The sequence below is a fragment of the Parambassis ranga genome, chromosome 14 (assembly GCF_900634625.1).
Source record: "Parambassis ranga chromosome 14, fParRan2.1, whole genome shotgun sequence".
Classification (NCBI taxonomy): domain Eukaryota; kingdom Metazoa; phylum Chordata; class Actinopteri; family Ambassidae; genus Parambassis; species Parambassis ranga.
The window spans coordinates 14684839-14701291 of NC_041034.1; the positions used below are offsets into that span (position 1 = coordinate 14684839).

At 40.0% G+C, this 16453-nt stretch overlaps 1 protein-coding gene across 1 annotated transcript in view; it reads right to left on the reverse strand.

The window, feature by feature from the left end:
- Window positions 1-16453, reverse strand: part of LOC114445816 (roundabout homolog 2-like) — a 67555-nt gene that overhangs the window by 12159 nt on the left and 38943 nt on the right. The window contains exons 6-15 of the mRNA XM_028421054.1: window positions 14956-15092; window positions 13796-13807; window positions 13196-13320; window positions 11993-12164; window positions 8623-8828; window positions 7138-7219; window positions 6847-7012; window positions 6255-6421; window positions 6047-6168; window positions 4306-4537 (exon numbers count right to left, since the gene is read on the reverse strand). Coding sequence (XP_028276855.1) covers window positions 4306-4537; window positions 6047-6168; window positions 6255-6421; window positions 6847-7012; window positions 7138-7219; window positions 8623-8828; window positions 11993-12164; window positions 13196-13320; window positions 13796-13807; window positions 14956-15092 — 1421 coding nt within the window. The remainder of the gene's footprint in view (window positions 1-4305; window positions 4538-6046; window positions 6169-6254; window positions 6422-6846; window positions 7013-7137; window positions 7220-8622; window positions 8829-11992; window positions 12165-13195; window positions 13321-13795; window positions 13808-14955; window positions 15093-16453) is intronic.

Consider the following 16453-nt stretch of genomic DNA (forward strand, 5'->3'; position numbering starts at 1 on the left):
AACAAAGTATTTTCTAAACCAGCCTAGCAGATGGCAACCTGAGAACTTCATCTTAATTCCTCATGATACTGGTAATTTTTTATTTTTTTTTATTTTTTTTGTTGTGCATAGCTGGGGTGCACTGGGACAGAATTCTTCATTTACACAGGGATTTAGATTCCAGTATCTTAATGGCATCTCAAGTTTTATACCCAAAGCATTTGAAATCCAAATTGTTCTTTTCTAATTGTACAATTGATAACCATTCCACACATATCAGCAAGTTTAGATATATAGAGTTCCCTAAAAAATTAGATTTTTATGCTATAAATGTGGAGCCTTTAAGGAGCCAGGTACAAATGTATTCTCTTAGAAAGACTTGTTTTCAATGTACTAAACAGACCTGATAACCTGCATGGACAGATCAAAGATTTTAAGGGACTGCAGGCAGTAGGAGGCATGCACAATGTCTGTGGAACTCAGCAAATCCTCATCCCTTGCTGAACAGATGAGCTTTGGGCACATATATTTTCACAATTCCTATTAAAACTATCATTATGTTCTGACTGAGTGGCTAAAATAACTACTCTGAACCAAATTAAGGAGCTGCAAAATAATAACACCAACTGCAGTGCATTGACTTCCATAGCTATGTGGGGAAGCCTGAGCAGGTGGGCCATTGTCTTGGCCAGAGAGCAACATGGATGCTGTGAGTTAAATTCTCCAGATGGGCTTGGTTTTGTAAATGGCCAGTGAGAAGTGCAAACACATGCAGAGACTCACACTGAGGCAACAGCATGCCATGTAAATAGACAGTGCACATACAGTATTGACAGATATGATCTAATGAAGCGAGGCCCTATTAGAGCAGAGTGTCTGTTTCATCTGACAGTCTTCCAACACCTGGAAACCTCAACATCTGGCTGTTTTTGAGTGGTACAGATGAAACAAACCTCTCTGAGTATTTCAGCTTGTACTCAAAAGAGGGGCTCTAAACAGGTATGGCGTGTCTGCAAAGTATTTGACAGTCTGGCAGTACAAAGGGAATTAAATAAGCCACAATAGATCCAGTTATTTTTTTTTATTACATTTAACATATTAACTAAACCTAGTCTGAGTATATCTGTATGCAGTCATTTAGAAAGTATTGACTTTCTGATGCAGTTACTGTTGAAGACATCCACACAGATGTCATCTCCCAATATTGAAGTGTTCAGAACTCCAAATTTAATGATAGGCCAGTTAAATATAAAACTCACGATATTATATTACACCCATGAGAAGGATGAGTAATAAGATACCATTGGGTAAGACACAAATAATATGAACGTAGTGCTTAAAATGATGCATTATGATGGATAGCCTTTGGGTGTAAGGTTGAAGGAGATAAGTTATGCTGCTATGCTGTGTCATACAGTTCATTTCTTTGAGTGATTATGCATAAAGTTTATAGTCAATAACTTTTCTGGTATTTCTGTTTTGAGTAATTGAACAGTCTTAAACACAGTCTTGTTTTTTTTTTTTGGAATTCTCTAAACCACAGACAGGAACAGATTATCTTAGCACATCTATCTGAGCAAAGCTGCTCAGTTGTAGGCAAGCTGCAACATCCAGATGTTTGCACTAGCCCATGAACACAGTAAATGAATAAAGCTTTGGCTATGCTGCACTTAACAGATTATTTTAAATGTTTAGTTCCTTCTGTTATGTGTCACTCAGAATTTAAGAGTAGCAGTGTGATCTGCTAAAATCTGCCATTTCTGGCAGTTCTCCTAAAATTTAACTGTACTGTATGTATAGATTTCTAATTAGCGTATGAGTGTATAAGTGCACCATTAACCAAAGGTTTTCCACATGCCATTTTAGCAGTGCTGCTTTAGCACAGGGAGCTTTCTCAGTCAGTCAAATATATACATTAGCAGAAGACAGGAGCCATTAAGTTTAGTTCTGCAACTTCCGCACGTACAATCCCTGAAGATGAGTAATGGCAGCACCAGTAATGACTCAGGACAACATTATTATAAATGGTCACAACAGCAGAAAAGGTCAAAGGTTATGTCTTTAGTAATGTGACTGATACTGATATTAAGACTGAGGAAAGCTGTAGAGATCAGTTTAAAGCAATTAAGCATCTTGTGTCTGAGGAAACATTCCAGTTTTTTTACTCACAGCTGTGCAATTAAACAAAAGGTACTTAAGCTGCTTAATGTTCTGCAATACTGGATAGGAAGTAGTAAACATAACATGTCATGCAAATTAATGCACAAATTAAGCTAATTAATTCATGAACTAGCAAATATTTCTATGTCAACATATGGTATCTGTCCCCACATAACACACATGTGCAGGATTTCTCCTTATTAACCCTCTAGCCCTGTCCTCACACATTAAGATTAGTGTATTTTGATCTTAACAGGTATAGCTGACTAGGATTCGACTAGCATATAATTTCCTTTGAATTGCTATTAACAGTGTTAGGACCTTATAGATAAGAGTGATAAAACTGGCAGCCTCAGTAAGGGGCTGTAAGGATCATTAGTCTTAATATCCAGTTTTTTCCTTTATCCAGTTGGAGACATTAGATGTTTTGAGATCTATAACCCCTAAGACACCTCTCTATAGGCTTTCACAAACACAGTGGTACATTCCATGTCTGCCTTTGATGGATAACAGGTGTTTTTTTTCTGATAATTCTGCAGACTAGCACGTTTCTGGGCTCAAGAGAATCGGTAGATCAAGCCAATTTTTCCAGTACCATGATGCTTTCTCTCCAGGATCATAAGTAACTAGAGCATGCACCCCAGTCTGTCAAGACCTCCAGTGACCCTGTGAGGCCATTTTAATTGGGCTCCAGTGAGGTGGGTCTCTCTTTCTCCACCAGTTATATTCCCTGGTCTCAGCCCATCACTGTCCTCTAACTGGGAGGAAGATGCAGCACTGTGAACTTCACATCATCAAACACAAATGCTTTTGGCTTGTATGTATAATGGCTTCATTATGACATACTGTCAGTGCTAGCCATATTTCACATATAGTCCAAACAGAATGGTGTATAAAGACTTCCTAGTCCACCGTATTGGAAGGGATGACATTTGTTTGAACAGTAGTTCAAAAATCAATCCAATCTATCCATTACTCCAGAAAAAGAGCATTGATCCAGTTTTTAGGTGACTGAAACAAGCAGTGTTTGTGTAGACATGGGTGGTGTGTTACTTGTCACTATGGTAACTAAGAAAATAGTGAGGTACTGTGTAGCTGAAAGAAGGATTTTCCTTGTGACATGTATTTACAGTATGAAAGCGAATTGTGTGCAGGGATGGGTGAATGTAGGTAGTAAAGCACCAAATAACCCCTTTTAGGATGTAACTATGGACTCATTAGAACTCACATTCTGTTATGATGTTAGGTTTGTCATGCAAATAAGAAAGTTTCATTATTCATACTGATGAGTTGTAATTATGCTGTTATAACTCATCGTTATATATTGGTCAAATTATAACCTGTCAACAAATACAAGTGATTTTGGTTGATTGATATGAAGTTATCTTAAATCAGTTATGATCATTCTTGGCTTTTTTGCTTTTTTATTTGGCAATTAGCACTTCCTGTTTGCAGTTTACTTACAGAACTTTTGTCTTGACTGGTTAACGTGGGCTGAGGAAAGCAGGAAACGTAGACATGTAGTTAGGCTATGATATAGCTCTATATCTCTTTAGCTAGCTAAATGATTAGCTTTGTGTCTCCAGGACACATGTGCATCCATCTTCTGACATGCTGGGTGTTGTAACTGTAACATGTCACCGCTTTGTGCACATCCATCAGAATAGGAGGGCATGGAGGATAGTGAAAAATGTTTTCATCCATTAAGATCATAGGTATGTTCGTGTGCGTCTCAGAGAAGACGGGTTGTATCATGCACGTCTGGACGGAATCATAGCAGCAGGGGGTTCACAGAGGAGCGGTAAGAGGGTTGAGCTTATGTCAGAGAAGGCAGTCTCACCCTCCCCAACCCCCTTGCTCACCAATCTACAGAGGCCCGGGGTTGTCATAGAACCCCACTGTGCTCTCTGGGAGACCTGTTTCCACACACAGGGGACATGCCACTGTTGCAGTATGCATGTGTGGGTGGGTGCACTTGAAATGCCATTATCCATTACTATCTAGCCATGTAGCCATTACCAGCGGCAACTAAATATAAAAGTAGGTAGAAACATTTACACAAGAGCTTCTGCTCATGCATAAGTAACTATATCTTACATTCTCCTCAACATTAAGTCGGCGGAAAAATCGATTTTTGTCAGAAATGCAAATTAATGTGTGTCTTACCTTCTTCCATGGTGCGGGCTGTCATGGATTCACTGTCTGCACCCTGAAACTCATTGAAGTATGGCCTCACTTTAATCTCATAGACAATGCCTTTCTTCAGACCTGAGAGAGTTATGTCTCTCTCTGAGGCAACCTTCAAGTCTTGTATCTGCCATGGCCCAGGGGATGGCAGCCCTGAAGTTTGCCGGTACAGAACACGGTAGCCTTGAATAAACTGGGATGGATTCTCCACCTGAGGGGAAAAGGGGAGAGAAAGAGCGGGAAAGAGAGAGAAAGAGAGAGTGGGATGAAGACATGCTGTATAGTGATAATGTGGCAACCGTCATACATCTGTGCGAATCTGCTTTGGATCAGCATTTGGTTTGTACCCTCTGTCAGCAACAATGCATGCTTAGTTAGTCATACAGTTTAATCAGCAGCAGAGAAACAAGAAGACAGTTGTGGTGTAATTTGCCAAGTCTGCACAGTGCTCTGTGAGTCAGAGACCTTTAGTAGCACAATCTGGGGTCAAAATATTGGACCAAATTACTGATAGTTATAATCTTTTTTTATCCCACTGGTGCATTCAAAAATGTAACCGATACAACTTCGAGCCATGGTTTGTTAACATAGGCAGAAGCAAGAAAAAGCTTTTACTAGTGATATAAAGCAGCTGCACATCAGTCCAAACAAGTTAGGATGGATCTCAACTGTTCTTCTCTTTCTCTCTGTGCCTTTAGTCCGTGTGTCCTTAACAAAATGATTTATGCATCTAAAAGCCAAATGTGGAAGTAGCCACTCCCTGTTTTTTCTTTATTGAATAATTTATGTGGTTAAAGGCGCAAATCAAAATGCAGGGGTATTCTCTGTGGTCAATTTCTTATTGTGTTTGAATGTAGCTGTAGCTTTAGTCCTAGACAGCAATTCATTGTTTAATAATAACAAATTTTTTTTGTGTTTTTGCTTTAGTGAAAATAGACCCAGAAATACCTCCTTGTGTCCTTGTCTCGTTCCCAATATTATGCCCGAGTTTAAGAAAAAGTATTGAATAGGATGCCAATGCGAATGACACTGTCACCTCACTGAGAAAACAGATTGTCCAATTAGGATGAAATCCATAATCCACAATAGGCAGTGTAAATCTGTGCAACTTCTCCCACAGGACCTATAACAAACACCTTTTCAGGTAATGACTGTGAGTCTTCCTTCCGCATATGGAGCTGGGTCAAATAACTTCCGTGGACCCATTCAGATGGACCACAAACAGTTTATCCTGTCACGGTGTCACTCTAAAAGCTGTATTACAGTACACGGTTGTCACTCTGACAAGGATGAAATAGCAGACTAGTGTAAGCCCATCCTAGGTGTGTTATTAACCTACAGCAGCAGGCAGTAGGGACACCTTGCCAACAGACAGAAATAACATTTCCTGGATGGCAAACTGCTTCCAGAAGTGACACATGTAGCACCTAATGGTGATGTATCTGTCCTGAATAGAAACATTAGTCTTGATTCCTGCATCACCCCCAAACCAATCTAAATTGATGCAGTAGCAGCTGTTCTGACTCTGACTCTGAGTGTGTATCCATCCCATCAGTTTCAGTCTCTGTGTGTGTGCCAACTAATCCAAAAACACAGTGACATGCCAAGTATAAAGTTCTCAAACAAGCTTAGACTTGATTTGTGTCATTCCCTCTCAAGGTAGAAAGGAGCACAACTACTATAAACTTAAGTACTTTTTCCAGGTGTTTTGAGTACTCACAGTCCACGTGACCTGCACTGAAGTGGAGCTAAGGACTACAGGGTTGTGCATGTTGACCACCACATCCCCAAGCTCTTTCTGCACACGGCGATGATCCACTCCCTGAGCTGTGGGACTAATGTCTGGAAGAGAGAAAGAGATGCAGGCGTGTAGATAAGAATAGTTAGGCTTATCAGTAATATTTAATTACAGTCTGTTATGTCTGTACCTTGAGTACGGACAGGCTCAGACATTGGGCTGGGATCCCCGAGCCCTTGAGCATTGACCGCCCTGATGATGAATAGGTAGACAGTATTGGGTCGCAGGTCCGTGACTGTGAAATCTGTGGTCTTCACATGGTCTGCCACTGTCTGCCAGCTGTTACTCACAGACTGACTGTTGAAAGAATAAATGTAACAAATTAGGAAAAAAATCCTTTTATTCCTACACAAGAAATCTAGACAGTTTATTTTTTGGACAATTAGCTGTGCTCTAAAAAGAGATGTCACGCAGTAATGACATGTCATAATCTTTAGAGAGACATTCTGTCAGTGACACAAAAGGAGCGAAGGAGGCATTTGTGTCATTCAAAGTCTGCTTGAAATTATTGTTTATTTGCCAAATAATTCTCATAATTTAAACACTCAACCGTTTCTGCATCCTGTAAAATGAATTCCACATCTATAAAAGATAAGCCACCCAGAATGTTCTCCTAGAAACCACCCCAGCTTGCTTGAATGCCCACAGACACCCACATCTGTTATTGCCATGAAAGTTCGGGGTCACTAAATGTTGCCTGAGGCCATAGGTCACAGACGTACCCAAAAGCCTCTATGACATAGGAGGACACTAGGGAGCCTGCCTCTGGCCCCTGTTCCCATGACAACGAGATACTGCTCTTGGTAACATCAGTGACCTCTGGCTTGGAAGGCGGGCCTGGGAGGGCAGTTGCATTGTGAGACATGAAGTCTATGAGGTCAGTGGAGTCTGAGGAAATAAGAGGGATAAAATTAGTACCCTAAAGAGCAAAAAAAAAACAACATTAAAGCAGATATGCATAGGAAGTGTGTTAATTTCGTGAAAATGTATGCATCATTTCTACTCAAACAGACCTCGGACATCCAAGTATGCGCTCCATGATGTTTCTCCACTGGAGCTGGTTGCAACACAGGTGTACAGCCCTGAGTCAGACAGCTAAGAGAAGAAGATTATTATTTTAGACATCCAACACTAAAAATCAAAGAGTTCGTACAAAGTGGTGTGGACTGTGTTTACTAAACTGCCCCATAAAGATTTTCTTTGTTCACTCAAATCATGATAATACAGCTTACTCTGTTGATGTGTTCAGCTGAATTCAAAAGCTTTTGTAACTCTGATCCCAGATGGATTCTACAAGCTCTTACGTCAGTCTGGGCTTTTGAAAGGGGAGGGGAGGGGGGAGGGCTACTAGTACAGTAAAAATGCATTAACCTTCTCTGGCCTGCATTTGGCTCGAGAAAAGCTGGAGAGTGGATGAGAGTAAAGTTTAACACCGGCCAATGAAAAAAAAAAAAAGATCCCAGTAAAAGCTTACATTAATTTTCTTAATTGATTTCCTCCAATAATTGTCACCCGCCATTCCCAGAGCCATCAACATTATCATCACTAGTGCTGACACAGGAAGTAGGAGATATGACAACCTATTTTATATTGCCTGAGCCTTAGGAGCCTGACAACTATCTCTGAAGAGAAAGTAGAAGAGTGACACAGGAAAGAGCACTTTGACACTGTGAGAGGACACTGTATATTGCAGATGCTCTGTTAGATTACCCCCTGTAGACTCCTCACTTTTCCCCGGTTCCTGTCCTTGAAACCTTGGGTCCAACTGCTACCCTTAGAGATTCTGACTAAATAGCCATGTTTAACGACTTATAAAAATCAATACTCACTATTCATCTTTTAAAAGCAACCTGACTGCACTTGTCCATTTGAGTTATGTTCAGCTGACATCATCTGGCAGATGAGCAAATTTCTCTTCATTTTTTAACATGCAATTCAGGATGTGGTGCACAAACACACACAACAAAAATGTGTGCTGTTGCTCTACATTTGTGTCTACATTTTATTTCAGTAGACGGTGCTCAGTGAGCGTTCAGTAGGATTGTTTGCAGGCATATATCTGGAGGAGATTTCATTGATATGTTTCTGCGTAGATAAGAAGTCTGTTTTAATTTGGTGGTAAAACACTGTCTGTCAGATTAATTAACAATCTTTTGTTTTTATTAATTAATCCATGGGTCCTGATAGAACCGATGCATGTGAAACTTGATTGCTGTAATTACTACTTCAGGTATAACAAGATGGATTGGATGCTTACTCAAACATACTGCAGCAGAATGCTTGTATAACACAGAATCCATCAGATTAAAAGATAAATCTGCTTTATTGCCACTTCATATCATTTGCATTGGTTAATTGGTGCAATATCTTTCACAACTGGATTTTATTTTAGCTCTGCAATCAGTTTGATAAGGAGCTAATAATAATAATAATAGGCACAACAAATAAGATCCAAAACTATGTGTGTATGTATTTCCATTTACTCCACCATAACCCACCCTGGTACTCTGGATTTGAAGGCTGCCATGCTCCAGTAGTGAAAACCGTGGGTCTTTTCCAAGCAGGTTGGCCCCATTCTTTCGCCAAGTGACTGTAGGCTCTGGGTCTCCTGACGCTTGACATCTAAGCAGGGACACACCTCCCAGCGCCTGCGTCTGGTTAGATGGGCCCTGCCGGATGATGGGCGGTGGGCGGTCCTTCAGGGCTGAGAATAATAATCAAGATAACAGGTGTTATTGTTTGAGTTCATGCCTAAGACTGTAATTTTATAGTCATGGTCTTGGTGTGAAACAATGATTTGCTTTTCTAACTAGTGTTGCCAAATTTTTGAGCGCAAAAAAACATGACCTTATCAGAAGGTGTTAATTTGTGATTGCAATAATTACATTGGTGGTTGCAGGCCCAAGATGCTAAGGTTCAATCTGATGGATTTGTTGTGAGGGGAAGTGACTGTTTTGTGAGCCTTTTCCACTGTAGGGCGGCATGCTCATGGCACTGCATCACACCTTTGAGCTTTAATTACTAGGTGAGGATTAACGATGCTTCACCCGTGGTGCTAATTACCATACCTTCTTTATAACACCTCTCAACACATTCATGCTTGTCCTCTCTTTTCTTACTGTGACTCATGGCTGAACTTCCTCCCTCCTATTCCCCACAAACACACACAAAAACTAAACTCTGAATTAGCATGCCAAGCAGACCAACAATACATCTCTTTTAAAGCTTTTTAGAGCATGTTATATCATCCAGAAAACAGCCTCTGCACTCTAAAACAGTAATTTCTGGAGTGTTGAATCTCTCTAGGCCTTGTAACTACCCCTCGCTTCCAATTTCCTCACTGCTGCACTCCACTGTTATCGGGTCTGTCTCCATTCACACAAGTATTTACAGCAGGCTCCGCCTGCCTTATCTTTCATCACACCTCCTTCAGCACAATAAGTAATACAACCACTAAAGCAGAATAGCAGAAAAATCAGGTACAACTAGGAGTGAAGCACAGTGTACAGTAAGCAAAACCCCATGTGATATACTAGCTGTTATAGAGACAGAATTGTTACCATTTATGCGGTATTTAAAAATAATTGTACATTTTGTTGTTGGCAAGAACCAACTGGGACTCGGTGTGAAAGTGTCAGTGCAGCATAATAGTTTCTGGAAAGTATTGTGTCTATTGTACAGCAATGGCACGTGATTAGGGGGCAGATGTAAATATTATATTGGTGTTCCCCTTCTACAGCTTGCTTTAGTTCAAAGGTAATAATGTCACTTTGAATAGATGCTGGAAAAACAATCAACAGTTTTATTTATTTATAATTTCTCAATGACTGTACATATTCATCAATTTTACATTGTTCAAAAGTAGATTTGAAATGACTTGTGAGCTATAGTATTACAGATATAGTTACAACAGCTTTATTTGGGGATGATCTTATCTTAATGCAGTGTCTAGACTGTAAGTGATATTCTTTGTGGCTATGTGTGATATAGTGGTTCAGGGCACACATGAAAGCCTGTGGTGAGCTTTGCATGAGTTTAATGAACAATGTGAAGATCAATTAACACCTTTAACTGCAAGTTCTGTTGTAGTGGAATGTCCTGCCTCCAGCAAAACAGCACAGTCGTAAGACTGTAAGAAGTGGAGAAAACACATATTTTGTGCATAAGTTAGAAAAAGCCAAAAATTAAAAATAAATAAATGAAATGTACTAATTAATAAATAAACTGATGTACAAGCTGTCCAGAGGTGTTACCAGATGTGGAAAAATTGGACTGTGGTAGTGACTAGCTCTGAAGCTGCATGGTTGTCAACTAGGTAGTGCACAAAACAGTATATCTAGGCATCAATCTCCTTTGCCATCTCTGTGATTTTATCTTTCCAATTGTTTGCTTTTCACTTTTGGTTTTATGGCTACTTCTGTCTCTCACTTTTTGCTGGCAGTATATAGCATAAATTGGAAGGAAGGTCCCATCAATTTAAGTTGATTTGAGAATTGTAGGTCAGGTGGATAAGATAAAAATGGGATTCTTTTTTATCCTTTAGCATCTTTCAAGTCAAGCACATCATTGGGGATGATCTTACAACTAAGTTCAAGTATAAATCTAAGAACTTTTTTTTTTTTTTTTTTTTATAAATGAGCCCCCCTGGTTTGTACTCTTTGATCCAGCTTTTCAGCAGTAGCCATCATTAGATTCCAGGCGTCATCAGTGTCTGTAGGAATCAATCAGAGATGGGCTAAAGTGCACCGAGTCTATATAGCAGCAAATACTGTGTCCCTATAGGCTTGAAATATGGCTTTGAAAAGAGTGTAGTTTGGATTTGCTGTAGTTATGATCAATTCTAATGCTGACCCAGTTTCACACATACATAGAAAATTTTCACGTAACTTCTGCTGCTCCTTAACTTTCTATCAGTAAGTTCAAAACTGCTTTCAGCGTAAAATGTTTCACTACAACTTGAGTGTTCTTTTTACACTGTTCAGAATGACTGTACATCACTTGCTAATTCTGTGCAAGAGTAACGGCATTAATGCCAAGCATCAGTCTTTTACATCTAGCTGCATAAAGTATTTTTCTTGCCAGTGAACTTTCATAGGGTTTCATCCAGAGAACACACCTATGGGAATTTAAGATAATCCAATTTTAAGTAATGCTAGACATGGCATTGATAAACTAGCTTCCAAAACACCACTCTGCTCCATGCCATCTCTCTATCCATCTATGTTTACAGCCATCAGTCAAAGACAATTTTTCTTTTTACTGTGCTCAACACCTAGCATTCTGATATTGATCCATCTCATCTGAGTGACAGAACAGGAGTCATTTCCTCTTCGGAAAACACTTCAACAGATGTTAATTTAATAATGCGGTGGAGAAAAAGCCAAGAAACAAATGGAGAGCGGGGCATAAACAGCTCCCTGCTGGCAGCGGCCGAGCACTTAATGCTGACATTAAAGCTTGGTCAGAAAAGTGTAAAGTGTCTCTCCATCAAGTCGACAGTTTTTTTTTTTTTACACAGTTTCAGTCTTTTCAGCCTTTGCCACAGCAAGGTGAAAATGAAAAGGAAGATAATGGGTGAACGTACAGAACCATCTTTGCTGGAATAAGTGTGGGCAGACAAATGGCCTTTGATACTCTGGTAAAGCCCAGTATGCATCAGAGCAAAAATAGATCAACATCAAATACATTTTGATGTAGACTCTGTTAAATTAAAATGCATGTTGTTGCGATTTAAACAACACTGTTAAAACACTGTATCTTCAGAAAGCAAGCCAGACATAAATGATACGACTAGAAAATCTAGTTTTCATATTTTACTGTATAGATCAATCCTTTCCATCCCTGTGTGTGAGGATGGTGTGTACTTACCGTCTGCTACTTCAAGCTGAGCCTTGGCCATGATGCTGCCAGCCACAGTAAGGGCTTGGCAGATGTAATACCCAGCATCAGAGCGTTGGACAGATGAGATGGTCAGCTCTCCGTTTACAGACACTGACACGCGGCTGTCCCCCTGTGTTGGCTGATTGGGGAACAGAAGATCCTACAAGGAGTAAAATGAAGGAAATGAATGGGATGCTTGTTTTTTGGTAGCACAAAATCTCAGTAGTAGTGTATCTTTTTAAAGGCAATTAATATGAAAAAACCTATTGAATGTGCAGAAATGAAAGACTTGTGCAAAGTTTGCAAGTGAATGGTAATTTTAGGTGGCCATGTAGCTCTTGGTTAGCCACCTCTGAAAGGCAGAATTACAAGAAAGGTTTGTTTATATCCTAGCATAGACCTCTTGCTGTGCTTCTATGTCCTTAAAGACCCTATATGATATCCATAAGGACTGGTTCCTGCAGCAAGCTGAGATAGTGTACCTAATCTAGCAGATCATCATGCAGATTGGTTCTTTAGAGATTATTAAACTATATGTAGCATTGTCTGGAGAACAGAGATACAAATACAGTATATCCATGTGCAGAGAATATAGGTAAAGTTTGGCTTAGAATCAGAAACATCAGACAGGATCTGGAAACAACAGGCAAACCCTAGAACCTTTTACAAATGCTTTTGACCTTTTTCTTTCCTATCGACATGCATATTTTCTATTTAGATGAAGAACGGGAAAAACTGAAATGTATTTGCACTTCTCTTCATTATACATATCTGTACATATTAGGTACAATTTGGTTTGAAAAGTGGGTCAGAGTCTCTTTCCCACTAGGTCTGAATAGCAGTTTACCATCAGAGTGATAATCCTGCTGTGATAACCTGAAGTCATGGTCATGAAATTGAGGCATCAGCGTTGTCCGTTTCTGCACCCCAGGCAGACAAGCTGATGGGCAGGAAAGGACATTAGCCTGCTTTCATTATGTCTAATGACTCTAATGCAGCACATGACATTGTCTCTTGCTAAGTGAATTGGCTAGTCAGACTGGTGTGCATTAATGTTAAATGACCACTTCATTATATGTATGTGGAATGCAACTATATTCTACAGTCTTCTGCCATTTTTAAAATTGTTTTAGATACTTCTACTTTACTATGTATCGATACAGGAAATCTAAATAAAATCATCATCCTTACCTTGCTGCCCTCTCGTTGCCAGAAGACAGTAGGCTGAGGTTTCCCTCTGGTCTCACAGGGAAAGGTAGCTGTTCGTCCTTGAGCCACAATCTGGTCACGAGGTCTCACCACAAACTGAGGTGCCTCTGAGTTTGAAGGTAAAAATAAAGAATAACCCAATGGCAACACATTTGCACAGGATTCTGAGTGAACTACTGAAAGTAAAAAAAAAAAAAGTGCCCGGACAGAATGTCCAGCTACAAGCTAAAGGAGTTCATGCACTGTTATTAATCGAAGGAATATTTCTCATCTATGCCAGTCACACAAGCCATTCATCCAGCTGCCAGGACATCAGAATGAATGATAATGGCTAATTAGAGTGCCCTTATGTCCTTCTCTATTTAAGTTTTCAAACTAAGGCACATTAACCATATCCGCACCCCCATTCTGAATTTCTGCCAGGGGAAAGTCAGGGGTTTTAATAGTAATAATGCCGATATGCATGTCTAATATTAGTTTGATGACTGTGTTTGTGGAATGCCACAACAGTACATGCATACTGTGCATGTGTGTGATCAAAAAAATAAAAAGGCATGCACAATGGGATCAGCTCTTACTTACCAACAGGGCGAGCTGGTGACACAACAATGGTGTGGGTGAGAAAAAACACACAACACAGAGAGAAGGAAAGCAGAGGAGTAGAACAGAGGGACAGAAAAAAAGAAAGAAATGGAAATCAGAAATGGATGAGGTGGAGCTGGGTTTCCATCCATGAAGTTCAGGGACCAGGAGGGTAAAAGCTCATTCACCAAAGCATGGTGATGGCAAAGGGCCTCAAGGTAATGGCACCTTGGCAATGTTAGGAGGAAAGGACACCGATGCCGAGAACTCATTGAAGAGTTTTGTCTCAAAAAACACAACACATTCATACAATGGTCTGTTTGTACATCATGTCACATGTACATAAAACAGACAGGTTAGAGGAGACTAAATCAAAGTGATTATACAGAAAATGATTACTATTATAATTTGTTACTTGGTTTTCCCAAATAGAATCAGAGTGATTGAACAATAGCACATCTCAAGCACAACATCTTAAAGAGACCTACAAATTAAGGTTTTTAAATCACATTTCTCAAACGAATGCTAAAGCTAATAATGCTATTACTACTACTACTACTACTACTACTATAATGAATAATAATAATAGCATAGTATGAGTAACAGCAATTTTAAGATTGCACAAGTAACAAGTATCCTAAAGAATAGGGAAACAATATATAAAATATGGAATGCATTGTTATGTTATGATCTGGGATATAAATGATGAAGTATCAAAACATCCAACCAAATGTCAATACTCTTATACTAGATGTTTTTCCATTTGCAGTGACAATATAAAGAGAAGAAAGGAATCTGACTTGCAATAACACGTTTTTACTGTGAAATGGCGTGCTCCTGGTGATATGGTGTAAATATGGAGTGAGTTGGCTGAATGGAGAACAAGCCCCCCAGGACAGGTCATAAAAGTTCACTTAAAGCTGGTTAGATTGTTCATATCTGGAGCCTAGCTGGAGATCTGCAGCAATCAACTACATCAGCCTGCTATATGAAAGGAAAAGCTAAGACCAGCCCCAGCCTTTCAGCAGGGGGGCAATAACACTCATAAAGTGGGCAATAAAGGACTGATTGTCCTGTGGCTTGCTTTGGGAGATACAAAAAAAAAGCAGGGATGGGTTATGAGCTTTGCCACAAGTGAGTCCACACAAGCAGTTACCCACCTCTGATAGTCAGGTAGGCAGAGGCCTCGGCTTTACCCACACGGTTCTCTGCTTGGCAGGTGAATGTTCCCTGATCACTGACTGAGGCTTTCTTTATCCTCAACAGGAAGTCCTCTTTTTCATATCTGATGTCGTACCTGTCAAAAGAGAGCCAACATCTTAAGTTGATTTAATAAAAATTAACGTTCAATAACAAGTCATATGCAAATTTAAATGCTCATCATTTCACCAAAGCAAATACAAACAACAAACAAGGGAATTAAATCAAAGATGTGTAAACTTACATGTGATGTTTTTGATGGAAGCTTTTTTAAAGACTGTGTCATTTTTTGATACAATAAAGACAGACTTTCTAAAGCAATTTCTACAGTAGCAGAAAAAAAGGGAGCAATTATACTGAGATGAAGGCACAGAAAAATGAAAGGTGCTTTCAGCTGGAACCCTGACTGTTCCACTATTTCAATATTTATAAAGATGAGCCACCCACTGTGGTGTGGGCTGTGCTGTATACTATGCTATATGTGTGTGTGTTTGAGAGAGAGAGAGGGAGAGAGTGCGTTGGGCAGACAAGGCAGGGAAAGAGAGAGAGGAAGGGATAGACAAACAGTCTGAGAGTAAGGGAGTGGCACAGTCTGACAAAGTGAATTTGATGAATGAGCCAAGCAGTAAGAAATGACTAATTCATAGAGATGTTCCATGCATCAGTGTGTATCCACCAGTGCAGCATAGTGTTAAGGCAGCAGTGGTGCAGTTAGAGTGAGAGAAACATCTCAGCTACCACAGTTTAGATAAGAGCCTCAGAGGGGCTACAGACAGAATGAGTGGAGGAGCAAGGAGTCGGGCTCTCCCTCTCTGGGGTCCCTTTTGGCGTGAGAGATCTTGTGAAATTGTCTAGCCAGCCATACTGATTCAGAGATGGCAGATAAGTCAGGCAGAGAAATGGCACAAGGGGTGAGAAAAAGTCACATTTGAAATAGATGTTCCAATGGGTGTGGGCAGAATATTCAGTGGGGAAGGGGGTGGTTGTTGTGGGGTCTGTCCGGAGTCTGGTGAGGACTCCATTCACAGCACATCTCTGACCCAGATACCAACTTCCCAGGAGGCTGACGGGTTTAGGAAAAGAATGAAAGAAGTGGAAGGAGGGAAGTGAGGCGAGGCAGGTCTGAAAGTAGGACATGTTTCTGAAGTCAAGGGGTACTGAGGTAGAGGGCACAACATAGGCAGGTATGCAGACAGACTGCCAGACATCGGAGACAGCCAGTTATTATAGGGCACGTCAGTATATTCTCCCACACTGACTCTTCTTTAGAAAGACCAATTTTGCCTTTTTAATAAGACTAACTTGCAGCAAGTCTTGTAACAAGTGTTAAATTCACAAAGGAAAATGTGTCTTTCCAGTATTTTAGCATTCATTTTCATACCTGACTAATCTCATCTAATCAAGTAGAGATGACTCACTTGGTTTTCACTATGACAGATTCCATATTTACTCTTGATG